Source organism: Anoplopoma fimbria, chromosome 1, assembly GCF_027596085.1.
Source record: "Anoplopoma fimbria isolate UVic2021 breed Golden Eagle Sablefish chromosome 1, Afim_UVic_2022, whole genome shotgun sequence".
NCBI lineage: Eukaryota > Metazoa > Chordata > Actinopteri > Perciformes > Anoplopomatidae > Anoplopoma > Anoplopoma fimbria.
The window spans coordinates 1979638-2004507 of NC_072449.1; the positions used below are offsets into that span (position 1 = coordinate 1979638).

Below are 24870 nucleotides of genomic sequence, written 5' to 3' on the forward strand. Positions count from 1 at the left end.
TCCTCTATTAGTGCTGCACATAGTGGAATCACACTTGATATATAATTCATCTTTATGACATAATTCACTCTGACCTTTCCTATCAGCTTAACTCCACAGACACAACATTTTACTGGCGGCTCAGTAACCATTACTTCCTGCTCCGTCATCCCCACGCCTCACATATCTGTAGAAGTTTAAAATACCGACAATAAATAAATACATGAAGGGAAACGTTGAAGGAGCAGAGAGAAGAATTCAGAGGGATCTATTGATAGAAATGTTATAATATTAAAGTGACAGTGAGGAACTTTAATCTGGTCCTGAACCAGTCTCAGTGTAGTCCTGATCCTCTATAGACCTCCATCAGTAAACAGACCATCAGAGAGAAGATCGTCTGTTTCTATAAAGTTATTCTTAAAGCTCGTCATCGGAGCCACCGGGTCGGATTCTGGAGAAACCAGATGAAATCATGAAGGTTCACCAGAAACTCCTTCAGACCAGACTCCAGCAGAGACCAGTCCACCGTGGACAGACCCAGATCCAGCAGAGACCAGTCCATCCAGCAGAGACCAGTCCACCGTGGACAGACCCAGATCCAGCAGAGACCAGTCCACCGTGGACAGACCCAGATCCAGCAGAGACCAGTCCATCGTGGACAGACCCAGACTCCAGACAGACCAGTCCAGCCAGTGGACAGACCCAGATCCAGCTTCACTGCAGGACTTGGACCTGCAGTTGGAAGGGAGTGGGAGGAGAGAACCAGAACCAGGACAGAGCGGGTCAGACTCCTCAGACTCCTCCTGGAGAACCAGGCTCCTGCAGTAAAATGAGAGGTTTTCTAAAAGGAGTCTGGTGAAGGAACACTACCACTTTAGTCCACAGGGGTCGCCAAAAACAACACAAAATTAAAAAATCCTTGTAACATTTTATTTGATTACATGCAGTGACGTTGCTGTTTTCCAAGAACTCATTAGTCCGTCATGTTGGAGTGTGAATGAGTCATGAATTCATTCTGCAGTTAAAGAATCTGTGAAACACATCCGGACCTCCGACACGCTTCCAACGCTACTGTGAATGAAACAAAGCTTCACACACCGAGGAGGGAGAATGACATTTATTTCCATTCAGTGACAGATCTTTCTCTGCATCAGCCAATATAATAAAGATGACTCACTCTGTTCCATTGAATACTTCACATATAGGTTCCTTCAGAAATGATCTACTGGTGTGTATGAACGGGGATGAAACCTGGACCTCCTGCACATATAGTCCAACTAAAATCTATAACACAATAATCAAAGACAAATATAGCCTTTTGAGGTACACATGAGCTCTGGTGCACTACTTTTAGCAGCGGATGATGTCTCAGTCAGTGCATTTACTGAAATATCCAGGTATGTATTTAGTGTCACAGGTCTCCATTCAAACAGGAAGTGCTGCACTGAAAGCTGCCAGATGTCGAGCATTCAACCCATTAATTATCTTTGTTCAGTTCTATTTTATAACATGAACTAACTGCACTGGTTTCCAGGACCAGAGAGGGAGTTAATTAATGGGTTAGGAGGTATCGGAACTACTTAAATGACTGATTTCCTATCTTTTAAGAATGTCTTTTGACACCTCAGAGGATTCCTTTGAAGGAACAGATTTAGAAACGTGCTCATAAAACTCTTATCTATGAGAGTGGTACTTTGATCTTCTCATCTAATTCTCAGTAAGAATATACATAAACGCCAAATATGGAAAAGACAGTATTCCTTAAAATGTCATATTAATCTCTGGATTATGTATTAAAGTGGTGACAGAAATTGTAACGATAGTGGTTGCAAATGTAGAGTTTAACCACTTAAATCACTACTGCTGGTTGAGTTATTGTCATTAATGTCTCATTTTTCACAACCACAACATTTTCTACTAAAGTTAGTATTTGTGTCACCTAATGAGAAGTTTTCTGTATATATATATTTTTTTTTTACAACCATAAATAAAGCAGATTATCAGTTTTAGTTAAATTCTTGCAAAATAATTACCAGGGAATCTTTTTATTCTTTGCTTTATTAGTCATGAATCTTAATTTTCTTGCTTTATTTTTTTTATAATTTCAACTATGGTTAAAAGAAAATAGTTCCTACATGAAACAGCTCAAAAAAAGGTCTGTGGATTATCTTCAAGAGACGTCAATGTTTGGTTTTTCAAATGTAATTCTTTCTTGCCAGTCAGTCCCGTTATATTGGAGAGAAGACATCTTTACGGCTGATATCTCACACAAAAAGCAGGTAGTTTTGATTTTGAGGTGAAATGTCCCTTTAAAATAGATTCGTAGCAGGTTGGACAGTCAGCAATAAATAAATAACATGACAGACATACTGTTCTTTAAAGAAAAAGAATAATTCAACAGGGAAAAACTAATTAAATCAACACTTAGTGTCAAACAAAGTTCATTATTCTATAACTGTAAGCAGGTATAGTAACACATTAAATCAATAAATAACATAATATACTGATCTTAAAAAACAACGAAATTTGGATTAATACAACAGGTAAACAATTAATTTATGTGTAAATCAAAGTTAATTATTCCATAAATCTTAAGCAGGTATAATGACCCAAACAAATTAAATCAATACATAACATGCATACCAAAAAATTCACCCATTCTACAAACAATTTTATCTTCTCCCTTTAAACACATCTCACATTAATCAGCACAGACGATAAATCTTAACGCTGAAGTTCTCTCTGTGTGCTGGACACTATGGCTCTATGTTCAAACCAACATTTAATCAAATGAAAAGTAACAGTTCCCTGTGTTGTAAATCTTTGAACCTGCTGTGTGTCGTTGCTACACCACATCATACATAGTCTTATATCACACCTTCTAATGTTCAAGTAAAGCAGAAGTGTTATTAAATAAACATTTGTATATTTATAACAGTAAGGAGGGGGAAATATTGTGGGATTTACATACTTGAGATATTAATACATGTGGAGGGTAAAAGCACACAGAGCTGAGCTTTCTATCAACAGATATTTGTTTCCAAACACTAAATGTGATAATGTCTCATTTTAGTGGCTTGATAGATCATCTGTGTCGGGAATCTCCTGCTCTGCTGATGCTAAAGGAAAAATCAATAGCACCAAACATCAAATACCAACGCTCCTCTTCTACAAGGTGGATCCTCTATAAGACATACTGAGTATATTCCACGTTTTAATAATGAATAATGTCTTTGGTGGGAGTTATTCTGTGCAGGATGTAGTGAAATGTGGAATACTTTATGGCATAAAGGAGTATATCACTGAATAGTGGGCGGTTTAAAGGTGGATGCACAAAATACTGTAATACACTGTGAAGAAAGTGCATTGATTAAGCATTTAAAGGGTCCATAAAACAAGATCATATGCAAGTATTGAAATAAATTATGAAATTAATGAAAAAAAAGAGAATTGAAAAACCTAAATAATCATTTGAAATAAATAAGAGCAAAAACTAGTAAATAATATACGCTACATTTGCCTTTAAAACAACCATGAACAAGCAAACAACAAACTCAACCCTATATACCCTATACTGTGCTCAAATGAATTAAAACTATCTGTATAAGTGTTGTTGTTTTTTTTACTGGATGGGTGAATACAATCAAACCTGCACTTGCATGATGTTCTAAATAGATAGATTGTCCCTGGTGTGTTACCAAAACCCCGTCTACTGATGCAGAGCTACGATCAAAGGGGGGCAGCACAAAACATGACGGCTGATTTGTGTGCATTTAGTGGTGCGACGGATCAGTAAACTCACGGTTCCGATCGTATCACGGATCAGAGTCAAGGCTCGGATCTGCAGAAAAGTAAAAAAAGGGAGCAAATATAACTTTGATGTTATTTTTGCAGACAATACAAATTATTAATCATTGATAATGCAGATACAGATCCCTTTGTTGTTTGATGAGAGCAGCTGGTCTACAAGGATCCATTCGTCCCAGTTAGTGAACCATCAAACATTCTAAACGTTATCCTTTTACTTTCTTATAGGATTTTTAGGGATTAAAATAAATCTAGTCATTAGCAGTTTTAATGATGTATTACAATCTGCTTAGAGCTAGTGTTAGGAAGTTAAACATCATAATTCATATCTAATATCTATTTTATATTAATGTGAAAACATCTCCTTCAAACTACTGGATTTATTCAAATTTCTCACCAAAAACTAAATTTTACGAGATTGCATGTGAACACATCATGATAACTTCATAATTTACCGTCAACCAATACTCATTTTCACTGAACAGAGCCTGAACGCATCATAATGTAATGTTGACGGAGCAGCGTCTGGATGTCTGAGCTCCTCACCTTCCCTCTTTGGCTCAGCTCAGCCATCATAAAGGTGGAAACATTTTTGGGCTACTTGTATCCACTCATTCTGTCGGTCACTACCCAAAGCTCATGAATATAGATAAGGGTCAGAACGTAGATGGACTGGTATATCGTAAAGCTTTCAGATGGTTTGTTACAACACCTTCATCACTGTTGACGCTGCACTGAACTTCCTGTCCATCTCCGGCTCCATTTAACTCATGAACAAAACCAAAAGATACTAGCTCTCCTCGCTTTGGACAGTGACTCACTCCACAACCCAGAAGGATCCATCCACCATTTTCCTGCAGAGAACTAAGAACTCAAACTTGTAGTTGCTGACTCTCATCACAACCACTTCACATTTGACTACATTCTGCCCCAGTGCATGCTGGATGTCACAAGCCAACAGAAGCACATCGTCTGCAAAGAGCGGATTCTGAGGTCCCCAAAAATCGATCACTCTCCCACCCGACCGGCTGCTTCTTGAGATCCTACCCATGAAAATCAATAACAAAATCGTTCGCTAGGGACGAGCCAACGTTGTTGACAACTTGGCGAGGATGTGGACACATTAATATAACGACCGGATCGCTCGTTCATCGGCCTCGGTAACCCAAACTCCCCACAGGACTTCCCAGAGAACACAGTGAATTTATGATCACTACGCCTGAAGCCATTTAGTCATAAAGTGGTGTCATTTTTAAATTTTCCACCTTACTATTTAAAACACTTTCTAAGCTACTGTCTCGTGCAGGGACTCGCAGCTCAAGCACGAGAATGCGTTGACGAAAGTCCTTTAAATAGTAAGATTTTAGCAAAAATGCATGAAGTATTGAGCGTTCAGCAAAGGATGTTTTGATATAGTTTTGCTGTTGTTGTTTCTTTAAGGATCTAAAATCTGCATATTCTATGATAAATTTCACACTGATTGTCATGACGGTAATATGTTGATTTTTGACTTTGTTGGTATTTTTTCAAAAGATCTGAATGTGATGTAGTTTCTTCTAACTTTGGCAATCAGCCACAGAAATATGAAAATAAAAACACCTCTGTACAATGAAATGGACCTAAAGAAGCTACTTTAATCACCACCAGTTGACAGTGTTTCATGCAGGAGTTATCCTTCAACAACTGCTTCTCTTCCTGATCTTGTGCCCACTTTCACTCACTGCTTATCGGGTATTGGTGTTGGAAGCTTGCCTATGCAGGTGCGATGGTACATGCCGAGTTCTAAGAGATAGAGTTGCAGTGAAGCTTTGCTGGTACAGCGGCGTCCTCCACTCCTGCTAAAGCTGCTAGCTAACTACGAGTTGCTCCCTCGGCCTGTTTTCCAGTGCGACAGATTTGTCTACTAACTTCAGTGGATGCTCCCTCAAAGAAAAGCTGAAATAAAATAAAGGAACAATGGCTGCATTTCCAGCCTCCCAGCAGCCCACTAAAGTCCACCATGCCGCCTCCATGATGGTGTTGACATCGTTTTTCTTGTGGGCCGCTGATGCTGCTTCATTTTCCAATTATCTTGTGGTGTCACTTAACCAATCAACAAATAATCCAATTAATCAAATCAATGGAGTCACTCTAATTATCCAGTCGGACGCAAGCGGGTCACTTGGTCTTGGGCACCACCAGTATTTCGTCTCCGTCCTGGATGCTGTAGGAGTGGACGGCCCGGGTGTTGTACTTCATTTCCTCCGGACCGAAGGCGCTGCACTTATCGATGTAGTAGATCCTCATGCTGTTGGTGGACAGCTGGACCACCGTGGTCAACTGCTTCTTCAGCTCCGCTACGGTCTGGTCCAAGCGGATGCTCAGCTGACACAAAGACAAAACCGTTTCAGACACAAAACCAACACTCACAATTCTGCACATGGTGTCTTTAAGAAGAATGGTTGCAAACAGAACACTGGCTATACATTAAAGTGCACTCACACAACATTTCATTCATAAAAAATAGAAAATAAGTTATACCGTGCTCCCGTTATCTGGACCGTTTGGTGTGACGTGGACATAAAACTCAGTCAGAGTTGATTAAGTCAGTATATTTCTCGTCTTGACGTTCTAATAAAATCAAACATGTTAAATATTATCTGATGTTTTTTAGTCCTGGCTCTAGTTTCTGCAAAATTGTTTCGACTGAGGCTTATGACACATGGTTTTTAGATGTGTTTATTTTATAGGCTTCTCTTTGTTATAGAAAATGTATTTGTTTACACTCTTGGATTATCCAATAGGTGCAGACATTGGACTCTCAACACAGACATTACATCTTCTTTGAGATAACAATTGTGATAAGGACTGGGGTAAAAACAATGTCATGCAAACCTATAGAGAGATGAAGCTCCGCCCCTTCCGGTTGTATCATTGAAGAGGGATTAAAAACCCAGTCACATGACGTGTTTAAGTGATTAGTCTTTCACAACGAAAGGTTTCCTGGACTCATCATGAGCCATAGAACAAATTGATCAATTATCTATTATTAGGGTCAGAATCACCACTCTGGAATTGAGCCAATATTAAATATACACTTCCTGCACCAAGTAGTCAAAAGTAAGGAGGGTCAAGGACGCTGAAACAAGAACTACATTTACTAAAGAGACACTCAACAGGGTTGTAAAGTATGAATGGGTTACTTTCTACATTCATGATGCCAAACACACCTGTTCCACTTTGTCCTCACAGTGAACCTCCACCAGGGCACGGTAACGAGGTCGGAGGTCAATCTCAGCGAGGGGCTCCAGCTTCCCGTACTTGGTTACCAGAGAATGGTATCTGAGGAGGACAAGAGCAGGTTGTGTGTTCAGGGATAGTTCACGCATTGTTCATCTTACCTGTGTGGCTGTTTGTCAGTCTGGATTGTTTGGGTGTGAGATGTCTGCCTTCTCTCTAATATAATGGAACTATAGGTCACTCGGCATAAAAACAGATTTGAAAAACTCAACAGCAATGTCTCTTTCCAGAAATCATGACCAGGTTACTGAGGATAACGCACAGACGTTTTGTGAGCAGTTTCATATAGGGACTATTTTCTTTCAACTGAATTACACCCATTAAGTTATCTTTTAGTGATTATTTTGCTTAGCGACGCCAGCTTTATCCTCTTTTAACTAAATCAAGATGGATGGATAGCACTACAGGTAAGAGGAACAATATGTATTTTATATTCTTTGGGTGGACTGTCCCTTTAAGAGCCCACACACATACATGACACAAACACTCCGACCATTGTATCTGTGGTAAAGACAGGTGAGAGCAGCATACTTGTAGGGCAGCTCCTCCTCGGGGTAGTCCACGTAGTGACGGATGAAGAACCTCTCTGCGTCCTCTCTCTCACAATCGGTCACAACACTGCCGTTTAGCATTGATATGGCAGGAAGCCTGAGGGGGGGGGGCACATATCAGCAGTGTATGTTGTGAATCAATCAATCAATCAATCAATCAATCAATCAATCGATCAAAGATTTATTTATTTAGCACCTTTCGAGCTAAATCAAATGAAATTCAAAAGTGCCTTACAAATGATTGACAAGACAAAAACAAGAGGTAAATGGAGAGAAGAGACTAATGCCCACCAAATTAAGAAAAAAAAAATTACATCATGGCAAAACAGTAAAAAAAAAGTAAAATTAGAGCAAAGTTATAATAAAGAAATACAATACGTATAAATAGCATAAAAACACATAAGACAATCAGACGTCATAATAACAATACAATCATAAATACAAATTATAAATAAAATATGTATAAATACTAAAATCATAGCATAAAAACACATGAGATACTGTATAAAATCAGACGTCACAAGAAACAATAAAAATAAAAAACCAAAATAAATAAAAAATAAAAAATATTAATACGAATAAATAAAATATGTATGAATACTAAAATCATAGCATTAAAACACATAAGATACTGTATAAAAACAGATCATAATAAACAATAAAGGTCTCTCTGATGTCAGGACTCACTGTGCTATCATGAGGCTGCGTCGCTCTGCGTTGGTGTAGGTCTGCAGTAAAGGAATTCCCTGCAGCCGCACCTCCTCCAGCTTTGGGAAGAAGTTGAGTTTCTCGATGTCCTCCCATCGGTTGAGACCTGAGAAACAAACGATAATGTAACATTGTAAACAACCAATCTGTGTTTAAATCAATTATTATCATTATGATGCGTTCAGGCTCTGTTCAGTGAAAATGAGTACTGGCTGAAGGTAAATTATAACGTTATCATGATGTGTTCACATGTAATCTGTAAAATGTAGTGTTGGTGATAAACTAGAATAAATCCAGTAGTTTAATGTTTTCACATTAATATAAAATAGATATTAGAGATGAATTATGATGTTTAACTTCCTAACACTAGCTCTGAGATTATAATACATCATTAACACTAATAATGAATAGATCTGTTTTAATCCATAAAAATACAATCTTTTATTTCCTTATCATTTGAATTGTGTGTTTTTAAGAAGAAAAAAAAACACTACAAATGACTTTAACAAAGTTTTAGAATTTTTGATGGTTTACTGACTTCAGAGCATTGAAATGATTTTTGGGACGGGGGCAAAAAAATTCTGGATCCTTGAAGACCAGCTGCTATAATCAAACATCAAAGGAATCTGTATCTGCTAATAAGGATCATCAATGATCAATAATTAGTATCAGCGACAAAAATAATGGGAGGTTTCTCTAAAAGTTATATTTGCTCCCTTTTGTCTTCTGCGCTGATTTAATATGTGACTGATCGGTGAAGAGATCCGAACCCTGAGTTTTATGATTCGTTGCACCACTACTAGTAACCAGTGAACATATCTTATCCTCTCAGCAGAAAAAAGTCTTGAAATGTGAAACTGAAACAAAATGCTGTTTGATGTTTTTCTGTGCAAAAACATGAGACTTTGAACACGTCTTTGGAATATTGTTTTTGTCTCCTTGACTCCCAGCAGAACTCTAAAGATAGATCCACCACTGAAACCAGAAACAACTGCGGAGATAAAAGCTGACATGGAGAGGAATCTGCAGCAATACTACACAAAGCTTTTAGGACATAGTGACACATTTGCTGGTGCTAATTTTATCAACTGTTAAATGAAGTCATTCTGTACTGAAATGAAAAGCCGAAGCCATTCCTCCTCCTAGAATTTAAACCAACATGGGACACTGATGCTGCATCCACACTTTTACATTTCTGTTTAAAACCAGGGTCTTTGCATTGATTTTTTAAACTTCAACGTTTCAAACCCGTCAACCCTACGAGACAACTCTGGAGTAAAAGGTCAATACTTAAACTCATCCGGCTTTTAGTAGCTCTCCGGAGTAGTGTATACGGTCAATGTTAACGTAGCAAAAGATATGCGTTTTAAAATGGAAACATTAATACTTATTTTTATTATTTTATATTTTATATGGTTTTTTTGTTTTTTATATATGTATATATATTTATAAATGTATTTATTTATATATATATTTATATAAATACTTTTAGTAGCTCTTTTTTATATTAGCAAAAGATATGCGTTTTATATATATTTTTATATATATTTATATATATTTTTTTTTATTATATAATATAATTTGATATATATATATATATATATATATATATATATATATATATATTGTTGATATCATTACATTTTTCCCCCTCTTATTAATATTATTTTTGAGTATATGTGTAAAAGTGTTTACATGTAGAAAGGTACATGTCTAGGAATGATGTACGAGTATGTATTTGTATTAAGGTATCTATCTATATGTAAATGCATATATATATATATATATATATGTGTATGTATGTATATGTGCATGTATGTGTATGTGTATGTGTATATATGTTTAGATTTGTACTCGTTACTAGCTAAACTATAAGTACTATTATTACTGCTGATATTTTTATCATGTCGTACGTCTGGGACTGTTCTATTTTGTTAGAAATGTAAAAATGAAATAAAAGGTTCTAGAAAAATAAATAAAAGGGAAACGTGGTAGTGTGGATGCAGCCTCAGACTGCCGTGTTTGATACGAACACAACAATGAACCGACCTGAGTTGTGCAGGTTGATGCTGCGTAGGTTGGGGAAGAGCCGGTGCAGGATGTCCTTGTTGTCCTGGATGGAGGACAGGTTGTTGTTGGCCATGACCAGCGTGTGCAGGCCCGGGAACAACGGGCCGATCTTGCGGACCTCGGCCCAGTCCTGGAGGCTGTTGTCGGTGATGTGGAGCAGGCGCACGGTGGGGCACGCCACGCTGGAGACGTTCACACTGCTGTACTCGTTAAGGCACAGGAACAACTCCTCCAGCCTGCAGACGACACGGAGAACCAGGGGAGGAGGTGAAGGGGAACGAGGAACCGAGTCCTTAATCACCACTGATTTTATATATATATATAATTATAATTATATATATTAATATTTAAGGGTGAATAGGGTAAACATTTAACTAACAGATGACATCATGAAACTAACCTGTATTAAAGTATTATTTTCTTTTGTGTAACAAGTTTTCATAAACTGTACGTTTAAATATGCAAATTAGGCATTATCTTATTAAATATGCGCTATTTTGTTATAAATTTCCAGAACATAAATGTGGATGAAGTCAGCTTCAAAATTCTTGAACCAGTTTGATGATTAAGAAAAAACTTTTTTTTGATATACAAGTTTGATGAAACTGTATGTTTAAATATGCAAATGAAGCATTCTTGTTTTAAAAGCGTGCTCATTTTCACACATTTCAACAACAAAAATCTGAATGTTGGATAAAGACTAAAATTTTGTTGACATATTAGAGTCAAAGGTTTTTACAGAGGGACATTTGGATATCTCTTTGTTTCACTCCATAAATCAGAACAGAAAAATAATCTATTTTCTCCATGTTTTTATTAATAAAATGTTATATAAATCAGACTATGTATGATATCATGAACAAACCCCTCTGTAGAAACCTTCAGAATATAGAGAGGAATGAAGCTGTAAAGTTTGGTGTATGTAAGAGCTACTGAAGTGGAGATTTATGGATCAGAGTCTGAGAAAAAACTAATTTAGAGAAAACGTCCTTTAAAGATATGTTTAGTTAAATTACATACATGTTGAAGACTCTACAGGTGAATAGGGTAAAAATATAACTAATAGATAACAACATGAAACTTCACCAGATGATTACTGACATTAAGATGGTTATTTTTTTGTGTTACAAGTTTTCTGAAATGTCATGTTTAAATATGCAAATGAGGCGTTATCTAATGGTGACTTTTGATGAATTTAGGAGAAATCTACAGACACAAATCGACAAAGTAGTGAAATACAACTTTTCTTTCAATTTTTCTGAAAGAAGATGTGTTATGGTCGAAAAATAGACCAAAATCTGTGAATCTTACTCGGTAATCTCTCTGGTGAGCAGCAGCACGGTGTCCCAGGACACCTGGGTGTTGTTGAGGACGAGGCGTCGGACCCGAGAGAAGCCTCCGGCACATCGCGGCTCCAGACTCCGTCCTCCCAGAGGGTTGGAGCTCAGGTTCAGGAACTCCAGGTTCGGGATGTTGGACACGATCTTACTGATCTGAAAATCAGATGATGGTTTAAATTTAAACAGAAAACCAGTGTGGCTTCAGATCTTTACTGGTTATAAGTATCTATCCACAAATACAAATGTTTAACTCATTCTAAAGAAAGAAAACTGATGTGTTTTTAAAATCACTAAAATGTAGTATATTTTTATTTGTATATATTTTTTATTATTTCTAAATGTAACTGTTTATTTACTTATTTATCCATATATTTATAATTTTTTTATGTATTTATTGTTTTTTAATTGTTTTATATTATGTTGCTTTTCTTAGTTTTGTCTGTAAATGAGTTTTTAACGGTGCTATATAAATAAAGTTATTATTTTCATAATAAAACATTTATTTTGCTATTTAATAATTTATTTATATATACAAACATTTATTTATTCATTATTATTTGATTGTATTGATTTTTATACTGCTTTTCTTTGTTTTGTTTATGAAAGCCCTTGGTAAACTCTGCTATATAAATAATAATAATAAAAATAGTAATAATAATAATGATTATTATTATTATTATCATCAATATTTATTTATGTATGTGTTTATAACTATAATAATATTTATTATTATTATTAATATTATTATGTAAAGATCATGGAGATAATTGATTTCATATAGAGTCAACTCATCAAAACAGATAATTATTATTATTATTATTATTTATCGATGTTTTGATATACAGAACACTCTTGTGAGTATGATACATTCACTGGTTCTGTCTTTTCAAAGGATTTGTCTCCATAACTAAACATATAAACATAGAATATCAGAATATCACCGTCCCGTGTCCCTCTAACGCAGATGAAGACTTAATAAAGACGGACACCTCTCTCCAGTCCTGCAGCTGGTTGTGAGACAGGTCCAGCTCGATGACGTGGGCGCAGAACGCAGCGATCTCCGGCTGGTCTCCGGCTCTGCTGATCCCACAGCTGTTCAGAACCAGAATGGTGGGCATGTTCAGCCGGTCTGGAGGGGGGGAGGGGGGGTTAGACGGAGGAGGGAGACGGGGGTGTTTCAGGGACATCATGTGACCTCCAGCTCACCTTTCATAGGGGAGCCTTGAGGACCAACGGTGGGCACCACCACCACCCCCATACCGGGCCCTCTGCGGAGCGGGAAGTTCTCCGGACTGTACTTCTCACTCAGAACCTCCACAAAGGAACGGCCGTACGAGCCCTCCGGAGGCCCCATGGCTCCGTCCAGACGGAGAGCCCCCCGATCAGCTGCAGAGACACCACCAGGACGGTTAACTATACAACCCATAAATATACACAGCAAGTACAGTGAATTCATCTACAAATAAGGCCTTGAACTGGTAGTAAAGTGACTTAAATCAACATTTGAGTCGTCTCCTTCCATCACATTACATTTACATTACATTACATTACAGTCATTTAGCATTCATCACCTATCATCATCTGTCACATAGAGACAAATATATATCTAAATATCAAGCTACAGAACGTTCCGTAAATCTCATAACCAGCAGACCAGTCCAGACATAGATGATCTGCTTTCCCACAGCAGAACTCTAACACGTCAAACACTGGGGTCATTCTGATGAATTCACCGGAACATTCCCCACAAAAAGCTCATGTTGTGACGAAGATACATAATAATAATGTATTTAAAGAATAATTATATATATTTTTTTTAATTATGAATTAATGTATAATTACTTTAACTTGAATTGTTGTTATTATTATTCTTTTATAACGATTGATTACAATTTTAATTTTTTATTCTTCCCTCCTACTCTCTTGCCCAAATTTTTTTAATGTATTTTTGTTTGTGCGCCTTTATACATTTATATGTATATATATATATATATATATATATATATATATAATTATTATTAAATATAAATTAATAAATATATTTATAAATATATTTTATTTTATATATATATTATATATTATATATATGCATCTATAAACATTTAGCTGGACCTCCGTTCCTCACTCTTTTTACTCTTCAGTGAATGTTTTTCTCCTCAGTTTGTTTTCGTCCATGTCCTACTTTGTATATTTCCTGGGTCATATATGAGTTCATCTTCTTGTTTGCACTCGTTTTGTTCTCACTTTTCACAATAAAAACAAACTAGAAACAAGATAACGGTCCGGTCTGATAATCGACTGCATTTCTTTTTTTAAATAGAGTTGAGGATGAGAACAGGAGGAACACGAGGAGACGTCCTCGTCCACTTTAATAAACGTCCCTGAGGACCCAAACCAGAAACATGATGTTCCTGCTGATCTCTGTGACTTTACTAATCACTTAAGTTTCTTTAATTAAAATGAGCATCAGTGTGTGCATTTGTTTTTTGTTGGGCTGAGCCCCGCTGTGGAATCTGCTGCAGGGAAGCATGAATTATGTAGTGGTTTCACTGAAATAAAAAAATAAATGATCCCGTTACAATATCTTGTTTGGCAAAAAATGGGCTGCAGTTTATCGTGGTTAAGTATGAAAGCAATTTGTTACAATTCACTCTGGTTATGAATCCAAGTTATTTGCTGTAAGACCGTGGTTATTTTTAGGGAGTGTTTATTCTCAGTCAAACATGATTTCTTTGGTTGATATATATATTATTATTATGTGGAAACATAACAATAATATATTTAAATAAATATTTAATATTATTTATTAATTTATAACTACTTCTAGTTGAATTGTTTTTTTATTTTATTTATTACAATACAATTACAATTATTTTTCCTTTTTTCCCTCCTCTCCTACTAAATTTTTTTTATATAATATTTATATATATATATATATACATATAAATGTATAAAGGCTATATATATATATATATATATATATATATATATATATATATATATATATATATATATATATAAATGTATAAAGGCTCACAAACAAAAATACATTAAAAAAATATGGGCAAGAGAGTAGGAGGGAAGAATAAAAAATTTAAATTGTAATCAATCGTTATAAAAGAATAATAATAACAACAATTCAAGTTGAAGTAATTATACATTAATTCATAATTAAAAAAATATATATAATTATTATTTAAATACATTATTATTATGTATACAACCTGGCCCTCTGGCAGTATAACAACTGATTTATGGACTTTACGACTATTTCTTATGTATATATACAAAAATACATAAGAAAAGGTCTTAAAGTCCATAAATCAGTTGTTTTGGTCTTAGTCAAACATCATTTATTTGGTTGATTTGTTGTTTTTTTAAGCTTTTTTCATGCTGAATGACTTTTAAATAAACTTACGAGCTCATCTCTGGTAAACAAAAGATTTAAAATTGTGTGATTCTTTGTGGAAAAACTCACTTTTACAGATTAAAACAGTCTTTAGGTGAGGACAGCCATGTTTATTTTAATAGACATGAGACAAATAAAACACACTCTTGTTAGGTGTTTGAAACTGAGAAGTCACATGTTTCCTCTTGTTTCTGTGATATTTTGGTGAATAGTTCAGAGGACAAAGGGAGGAAGCGTCTTACCTGAAGACACGTCGACTGGACTGCTATCAACAGTCTCCTTTTGTTCTGACGGCCTGTCAGAGAAATCAGGAGTCGGTTTGTTCATTTTGTAAAAACATTAAGCACAAAAGAAACACAATAACATGAACAAAGCTGTGTATATTTTGAAGATGATGAAGGTTTTTTCATGGTGTCTTTCTTACTCCAGAGTGGCTGGTTGGTTGGCTGATGTCTCCAGAAGAAATGCTGGTCCCTCTTCGGCCAGTTGCTCTGAACAGACCAGCACTGGGAGGACTGGGAGGCTGTTCACCACATGACACTGACGAAACAGTCAAAAGATCAGCTTCAACCTTGTTATTCATTAGCCAATATCAATATAATCACACCAACATGGAAGCACATCTAGAGTCAAACCGCCTCCACATTCAGAGACAATATTAACACATTAGGCATCTGAATAGTGAGGAAAAGAAGTAAAAACAGATTAAAGTGTGAATTCTGCCATGACGAACTCCATTGAGAATTCTGACAATTTAACATATCCTTGTTTATCAGGACAACAAACACTCTCACACTCCATTAAAAACGGTATTAATCGATTAAGCACACAGTTGTCTTGAATTCGGCATACATCTTATTAACATAGTAATTATTATTTGAACGGAATCTGAAGATTACAAACGCGAGTCTCCCACCGAGAAACGTCAACTGGGAGGTGATGACGTCAGCAGCAGACAAACCGAAACTAAAAGCTGATCATTTAATGCAATATTGAGTTATGCATTATATTTAATACATGCCGTTTTAATGTGTAACTCATGCTGATTCCTTACATGTCTTCAGTTGCATTGGCCTGTAAGACATGTGTCTGTATAAAGAGACAGACCTGTGATTCGGTTTGTTCTGTTTTATGGAGACCCTGCTGTGCAGAACCCCATTTTAAATTGTCGTGATTCTACTATTCTTTAGCTTTTAGTGATTTCACAGGTTTTTATATTTAGTAAAATCCGACCATCTGCATCCAGCATGGAGCATTGCTAAATTCGGCTTTCACCTTTTTCACAAATCAACTCTTATTTAGACACAATTTAGACTTTTACACTTGCTGTAGCAGCAGAATGTCACAGCAATGTGGTGCAAAGTGGTCCTGGCAACAACAGGAAGGCTGCTGATAAAAGTCGATTTAAAATAGCTGTAAGTGATAATTGGTTATAAGATTAACGCCGAAGTCAACCTCACATGCAGCCGATAAAGAAAACATATCACAGTGGTGTTTTTATGTTATATATAAATCAATACAGTGCAAACGATTTAAAATGTACAGATTTTTAAACGGAGTCTGGTGTATTTTTTATTTATTTTTCTTTTTAATAAAAAGCTTTAAGCTAGATCTTTAAATATAATTACAACATTCTCCAACATTATATTCCCGACTAAAGGAAAATGCATTAATAAGGTGAATAAGTGGTGCACACTGCGGCTGTTGCAGCCTGCAGCCTGCAGCAGCCTGTCTGACCCGAGCATGCATTACAGATGACAGCCAGAAAAAAACACACTTTCAATAATCATCATCTGATTGCATGATGTGGAGAGCACGACTCAAACAGAGATCAGACCAAAGGGCGTGGCTCTACATACCTCTGATGTCCACTTTTAATTCCCCTTGTTGATGAAAACAAACCAGCTGTCATTTTGCTCTCACATACATCCAGGAAGTGACGTGGCTTGTTAGGTTTTTCCTCTTCCCCTTTTTTTTTTATTTATTTAATGACTTCCTTTAAAGTTGCAACATTTGTTTCATGAGATGTTATCAAATATTAGAAAATAAAAATAAAATAAAAACTGAGCCGATGATGTCATCAGTGTGTTTCTGGTTTCACCTCTGACACACATGTTGTCCTCTTTATTATGCTCATATACCTTTTTCATGGCAGACATTTTGAAATGTTATTGTAGAGAAAGCACAGTTGTATTTAACAATATTATTGATGGCTGCATTCCATTTTGTTGATAAGGTTCTCTGCCTTGGTATTATTCTGGTTTACGTCACACTCAATGGGACAGAGTGTGATGTTATGTATATAAATTGGTTTTTAAACTTGAACTTGTATTCGTGTTTCTACAAAATTGGAATACTCAGAAAAATGACTCATAGGAGAGTGGATGTATTGTTATAAGTCATAAAATATATGTGGTAATGAAATAAATAGGCTGGATGATGAAAGAAAACAACATATACTATATATATCTAATAAAACAAAATGATAACTATACAGTGCATTAACCTACTCAAAATTAGATGTGTGTATAACTAAAGTCAGAACATCACACTTACTGGATACTTTATATAAAAGTCTGTATATAAATATTTAGAAAAACATATATATATATATATATTTCACTCAGAAATAGTGGTCCCCAAACCCAGCACACAGGAAAGTTGCCAATTAAGGTAACTCTATACTAATACCATTAGTATTATACTAATTGTTGAATTAAATATTTCTATCTATTTAAAATTGGAGAATAAGGTGGTTGCAAAGGAATGTTTCTGATACCTTTAATCCAAATATTTTCACTCCAGAGGGTTAAAAAGTTTCAAAAGTCAAAGTTTAGCTGATAACATTACATTACATTACATTACACATGATAAAAGAGAGATGTAGTCATTTCCAAAATTCACAACATGATTTTATGTAACAAAATGTTTTGCTTCAATCTGTATTTGTTGGCATTTAGCCTTTAACAACTTTCTCAGGGGTTAAAAACCTGTTTACATGATACATGTATGTTTAAATGAAATGTAGATTCAATTGAAATGTTACTGGGAACACATCAGTATAAAAACTGCAGATTAAAAGAAAAATATCACTTTAAAATCAAATGTCTCTGAAAACAACACAGCAAACCTGTGGAGAAATTCACAACATGATATTATGTTAGAAAATATTCTGCTTTAATCCGTATCTGTTCGCGTTTTCTCAGCTGTTTGCTTTCCCTCATGCTGAACACAAAGTAGCGATCTGTTAGCAATGTAACAGCACCATAAAATACATTAATTTAACTAAGTAACAAAAAAATAACAGAAAAAAATGTTATTATGTAACATTTGCTTGGAAAATCACTTAATTATGTCGAAGAAGCTGACGAGTTATATACATTAAAGAAAGTTGCTTTAATAAAAAAAGCTCACTTGTTTCATATGTTGAAATGTTAAGTCTGTTAATTCAAATTATGTGGGGGGGGGGCTCTAAGGAAAAAAGGTTGGGAAACACTGAACTACAGTACAGTTCAGTTGTCTATTGATACGAGGCAGTTAGTAGGTTTTTTCCTTTTTTCTTTAGGGAAATCATTTAACATTGTAACTTGTATTGTAAATGAAAAAGTTTAAATTTTGCACAAACACAGCTCAGGATTAGTTAAATATATTTCTTCTAATTGATAAGATACAGTTAGTTTCAAGTGCTGCAACCATAAGTAATGCATTCATTTATTAATTTCTCCTATAAACTCATTTTTTAAAAATTATAATAAAAAAAACAAAGGGGGAAGCACATGTAACTTATTTATAGTGAAGTATCAAATACATTTTTATCTCTATTACATTTTTTTTTCATTATGTGTGAAGTTCAATGTCCCCATGCAAAGTGTAATCTGTGTAATGTTTGAGTAGCTCCGGCTCAGAGGGGAACGGCTTTTAACCAGAAGGTTGCTGGTTGATATCCAGCCCTGCCTTTACATGTTGAAGTGTCCTTGAGCTGCTCCTAAAGTTTAGGATGGGTTCAATGTAGAGGTCAAATGTCCTCATTGAACCTGTGTGTATAGGACCATTGATTTTTCTTTAAGAGAACTTGCTATTTTGACCACTAACCTAACACATATATGTAGAATTGTAACACAAAGAAGCTCAAAAAGTATTCCATTATAACAAAAAATTTACATGTTCAAGATATTTCAATAATCTCAAATATTTAAGGCATTTTAATGACTTCAATCTTGACAGATCCAGATGAGCTTTAAAGGAAAGTTGTGTGAGTTATAAACACATTTACTATTCAATAGCACTGAGAGGATGAACATCAACTGTACTCCATGATTTTGGTCTTTTAAATAACAGTTAGCATAGTTAAAAGGGATACGTGTAATTATTTAATTGAAGTACCTTTTCTCAACTTCAAAATCAGCATTAAAACAAGTTCCATGTTTGTCTAGTTGATCACAACTAATAACTTAATTTGTCAGGAAACTAGTGATGTTTTGTTCTGTTTGGAGTGAAGAGAGTGATGGCGAGAAAACAAAACAACAACACCACCTACAGGACGTCTAGCTTCATCAACAGAAGAATCCAGAAAAAGTAATCAATGCTCCTTTATCACAAACATACACAAAGCAGACATGAAACTACACAAGATATGTGTATCTTTAAATGAAATGGATATTAAATTTAAATGTTACTGGAAACACACCAGTCTTCAAGCTGCAGATGGAAAGAAAAATATGACTTTAAGATTGAAAGTTTCTGGGGAAAAAAACAGGAACATGTGGAGAAATTCACAACATGATTTTATCTAACGAAATATTCTGCTTTACTCTGTTTTTGTCAGCGTTTAGCCTTTAACAGCACCATGAATTACATTTATTTAACCACAATAACAAAAAACTATTTGGCTTCAATACTATTACTTTGAAACTTACATTTTTTTTTTTTATTATAGTAAATTAGTTTCTGCATTTCCTTAGAGAATCAGTTATTTATGTCAACGAAGCTGACGAGTTATATTCATTAAAGAAAGAACGGCTAAGAAGGGGTCTTATGGCTTTGTTCCATCATCTTAAATATGAGGAAATATTTTATATCTATATTGTGCATTTTTCGTTTTTTTGTCCATTTCATTAGTTTTTTTCAGTGGTTAAAGACTAAATTAAGTTTTAATAACTTGTTTCGGGAACAATGACCACGCCCTGAACATATCTCATTTCCTCTGCACAAAGTATTTAAGCATGACGGACCCATTCATTTCCTCTTTGACGTGAGAATCGCGAGCAAAACAAACATAACTAACAAGAAACTCTAAACAGCTTACCTAGCATCATGGACCACAAACTCTCCCTAAAACCTTTAGACAACGAGCTGTTCGAAGAACACAAGCTAACTCCCGAAGTCCCGGAGCTCCAACCTTCTCCGACCATTCTTCGTCGCCAGCAACCTCGGCTACGTTCCACCATCCACGTTTCTCGTGGCTCCTGGCATTCGTCCCCGGACAACTCCGAGGTCGTTGGTCCCTCGCCTTCCATCAGCCCCAGGGGGAGAACTCGACTTTGGCGTGCGAGGGACATCATCCCTCCCCAACGCTGTTCTCCCATCCGCTCGAGATCCAGGCGCTCGAATGACGGGCAAAACCACCCCGACCCTCCTTCACCATGCCGACTCTCCAACAGCCCCAACATGTCCCACATCTCCAAGTGGACAGTCTCCCGTCTAAAGAACGTACTCACCCAGCGCAACATCTAGTTCAATAAGTCCGACAGAAAAGCAAAACTATACAAACTTTTCACGGACTCCCAACACAACAACACTCTCACTCGGCAAACTTTCCAAGCACTTCCGGATTCCTTACGGTGACGTCACGACGCATCCGACGGCCGGAGAAGCCCAGTCACATCAAGCCACAGCAGCCCTGCCAGAGGGCCAGGTTGTATCGCAGCAAACTCTCTCTGCCCCAAAGACATCACATCCTGCAATTGTTTTCCCCAAATCTGCACTATCAACCCACGCACATGCATCCCTTCATCCCAACATCCTTTCCTCTTCTCTCCCTCCTGCCTTTCCTGCCTCATCTACCTTGGCCAACTTTGCTCTGCCCAACATGAATCCAGCTACCACAGCTACTCAGACAGCTCCAACAGCAGGGGCCCATAGCGGAGCAACCGGCCAAAACCTATTCTTTCCTCCTGTTTCTGCTTTTCCCCTTCCCAAAAGGGGTAAATAGGAGAGGCAGACCAGTCCTCTTCCAGGGCGGGAGAATGGTCTGTAATAATTTCAATGATTTAGGATGCAGCACCTCTCGCTGGCGCTTCCTCCACACCTGCTCCTTCTGCAGAGGGGCCCACTCCAGACCAACCTGTCCCCACAACCCCACCAAGTACAGCCTCTGTAAGTACCTCAATACACCAATCAAGGTCCAAGCTCTAGCTTCCGCCTTACAGAACCACCCAGACCGCCAGTTCACTAGCGACCTCTGGAGCTTGTCCAGAAAGCTGCAGCACGTCTGGTGTTCAATCGCCCCAAGTTCTCCCACACAACTTCCCTTCTCCGTTCTCTACATTGGCTCCCTGTAAGAGCTCGCATCCAGTTACAGACTCTGGTGCTAGCCTACAGGGCAGTGAAAGGAACAGCTCCTTCCTATCTCCAGGCCTTGATCAAGCCCTACACCCCCGCCCGACCACTTCGCTCTGCTGCCTCGGGGCGATTGGTTGCCCCGTCGCTCAGAGGTCCCTGCGGCCGATCCACCCGGTCACAGCTTTTTTCTGTCCTGACCCCACAGTGGTGGAATGAACTCCCCACTGACCTCAGGACAGTAGAGTCGCTGCCCATCTTTAGGCGCAGGCTGAAAACTCACCTCTTCAAGAAGCACTACCCTGAGCCTTCCTCGTAGCACTTATTGCATTCGTATTAGTTGTTGCACTTACTGTATTCGTATCGGTTCGCTGCACTTATTGAATTCGTAGTAGTTTGTAGCACTTATTATATTCGTATTAGTCTGTTGCAATTATTGTTTTTGTAGTAATTTGCCTCAGCACTATACTTTTGCTCTGGTTTATGCTTTTAGATGCTTGTTTAAGAAAGGAGATGCACTTATGACTTCTGGTGACTAGTAGTTCTCTTGAATACCTATGTTGAATACACTTCCTGTAAGTCGCTTTGGATAAAAGCGTCTGCTAAATGACTGTAATGTAATGTAATGTAATGTAAGCTTCCTAACACAAGGTTTCACACACGGCTTCCACCCAGGTTTGCAGGTGAAGCCAGAATATTCCTATACATGCCATAATTTGAAATCAGCCATCTCCGAGCTCGACATAGTTGACAAACTCTTTCATGATCGGCCCACTCAATAGCCCACCTTTCCCCATATTCAGAATCAGCCCCATTGGCATAGCTACTAGGAAATACTCAGGAAAAAAGAGACTTATAATAGACCTCTCATCCCCCCACGGCTCTTCCATCCCAAGCATCAATAGCCTAATCCCGAACCCGGACTACTCCATGCAGTACACCACAATCAACTTTTTGGTGTCCTTTGGAAAGGCTCATATTACTTCGCAGTGCGCTTGACCTTCGGGTGCAAGAGCAGCCCAGAAATCTTCTACTGCTTATCCAAAGCACTCTGCTGAACCCTGATCAACGTTCATAAACTTCCATACGTCATCCATCTCTTAGATTACTTCCTCACAGTCACGCCACCTTCCTCACCCCCAGCACACAGCCTCAACACTTTAACCTCAGCGTTCAAGGAACTCGGCATTCCTCTTTCTTCAGAGAAAACCGTAGGCCCCAGCACCTCCCTGGAATTCCTCGGCTCACCCTCGACTCAGTTTCATTCCAAGCATCCCTACCTACCGAAAAATGCACCAAACACCAACTCCTTTCGCTGTTAGGCCACTTCAACTACGCCATCCGCATCATCCCCCAAGGTCGATCCTTCTTGTCCCACCTCCTTTCAGTCACCGCCTCCATCCCAAATCTCCATGGCCACGCCACACTGGATGAAGCATGCAAAACGGAGCTAAAACTGTGGCACCAGTTCCTTTCCTCATGGAACAGCATCTCCTTTTTTTTCGACGACCACATCACCAAGCCGGAAGACATCCAGCTTTTCACAGATGCACCCCCCTCCATCGGCTTCAGCCGAACGGCCGCACGAATTCTCATCCCTCACTCTTTGGGGCCATGAATTGTCCAAAAAGACTATCGCTATATATTCAGACAACAGCGTCGTCGTACACATCATCAACAAAGGATAGTCACATTGTCTAGACATTATGCAGTTCATGCATAGACTCACCTTGGTTTCGGCCCAGCAGCAATTCATCATCCGAACCTATCACATCCCAGGTCACAAAAACTCCATAGCTGACTCACTTTCTCGTGCCTCCCAAGACGCCATCCTCAACAGCGTTGCCCCCAGAACACTCATCGTACCTCACTGGATGGAATAGCTTTAAAGCCTTCCACACCTCCCTCAGCCTTCCATCCCCCTCACTCGACATCCTGACCCTCGCGAACTTCATCGCATTTGCCCATTCACTCCTCAAGATCAAGCCTTCCACTATACGGGTCTACGTAAGCGGAATCAACTTCTTCACCAAACTGTCCTTAGGCACTCCTTGTCCAGCCGCGTTCCACTCACACATCGCCATGTTACTCAAAGGTCTCCGTAAGCCGAACCACACCCTACGCCTAAACGTCTGCCCCTTACCCGCTGCATCCAAACACTCCGTTCAGGCTACCTATCTCCCTTCATGGACAAAGCATTAGAGCCCATGTTCTTGCCGGCCTTCTTCGGCTTCCTGCGCTGCTCAGAATTCACAGCTCAGAACGCTGACCACCATCCATCGCAACACGCCACCATGTCCGACATCTCCATCCATCATCCTGACACCATCATCTACCACCTCAAACGCAGCAAGACCAACCAGTCTGGTCCGCCCCAGCCCATCTACATCTTTCGACTAAATATGCGACTACATAAGCACGAGATTAGCCAGCGGAACTTCTCCACAAGACCCACTTTTCATCACGGAGACAGGCAAAGGGGCCACACGGACCTGGTTTCACCACCACTTCCGCCATATCCTACATAAATCCGGTATACACCCGGAATATTACTCAAGCCATTCATTTCGTATCGGGGCCACCTCCACCGCATCAAGCCAAGGAATCCCCGACCACGTCATCAAGATCCTCGGCCGCTGGTCGTCCCCCGCGTACCTCACCTACATCCATTCCAACCTAAACGACATCAGAAACGCGCATTTGCACCTGTCCTCATGAAGTTGTCTCTTGGGGACTCTGCGCCACCTGACCTTCTGTAGAGACAGCCCCCACCCAAGAGTCTCCAATCCCCATTCCTGCCAGCCACCATCACTCTCCTTCCACCATCAGTCATCAACCTTCTTTACCCTCCCTGCTTCTCTACCCTACATCCCTCCTTCCCTTACCCTCCATCCTGAGACCCCTTCCCTACATCCCTTCACCCCTCGACTCCTACCCCTTCGTCCCTCAACCCCATCCCTCTGACTCATATTCGTAATACATCATTTATAACCTATATCGTTATAAGCGTGGTCTTTGTTAGTGAATCACACCTTGTGACTCACATTGCTTTACAAATGTACTAGCTTTGCAATATGTCAGTGTTGTTATGGAGGAGATACCAGGATTTGTTTGGATAATATAAAAGTTTCCTTCATTTTGGGAAGAGAAAATGTTGAACAGAAGACAG

At 38.0% G+C, this 24870-nt stretch overlaps 1 protein-coding gene across 1 annotated transcript; it reads right to left on the reverse strand.

The window, feature by feature from the left end:
- Nucleotides 1-1040: 1040 nt before the first annotated feature.
- On the reverse strand, nt 1041-17090 carry LOC129095387 (tubulin-specific chaperone cofactor E-like protein). The gene is made up of 11 exons (XM_054603813.1): nt 17003-17090; nt 15568-15683; nt 15386-15438; nt 12941-13120; nt 12724-12863; nt 11706-11887; nt 10374-10630; nt 8304-8430; nt 7597-7713; nt 6996-7107; nt 1041-6150 (listed from the first exon to the last, which is right to left on the reverse strand). The coding sequence occupies exons 4-11, from the start codon at nt 13086-13088 to the stop codon at nt 5944-5946; spliced, it is 1290 nt and encodes a 429-aa protein (XP_054459788.1). The 5' UTR covers nt 13089-13120; nt 15386-15438; nt 15568-15683; nt 17003-17090; the 3' UTR covers nt 1041-5943.
- Nucleotides 17091-24870: the final 7780 nt, after the last annotated feature.

Bases quoted from the DNA above. Each gene is read 5' to 3' on its own strand.
- LOC129095387 (XM_054603813.1), bottom strand. From the start codon at position 13,088: ATGGGGCCTCCGGAGGGCTCGTACGGCCGTTCCTTTGTGGAGGTTCTG. The intron at 11,888-12,723 runs GTGTCCGTCTTT...TCTGATTTTCAG, and splicing joins AGCTGCAGGACTGGAGAGAG to ATCAGTAAGATCGTGTCCAA. The intron at 7,108-7,596 runs GTATGCTGCTCT...TGTCCTCCTCAG, and splicing joins GAGGAGGAGCTGCCCTACAA to ATACCATTCTCTGGTAACCA.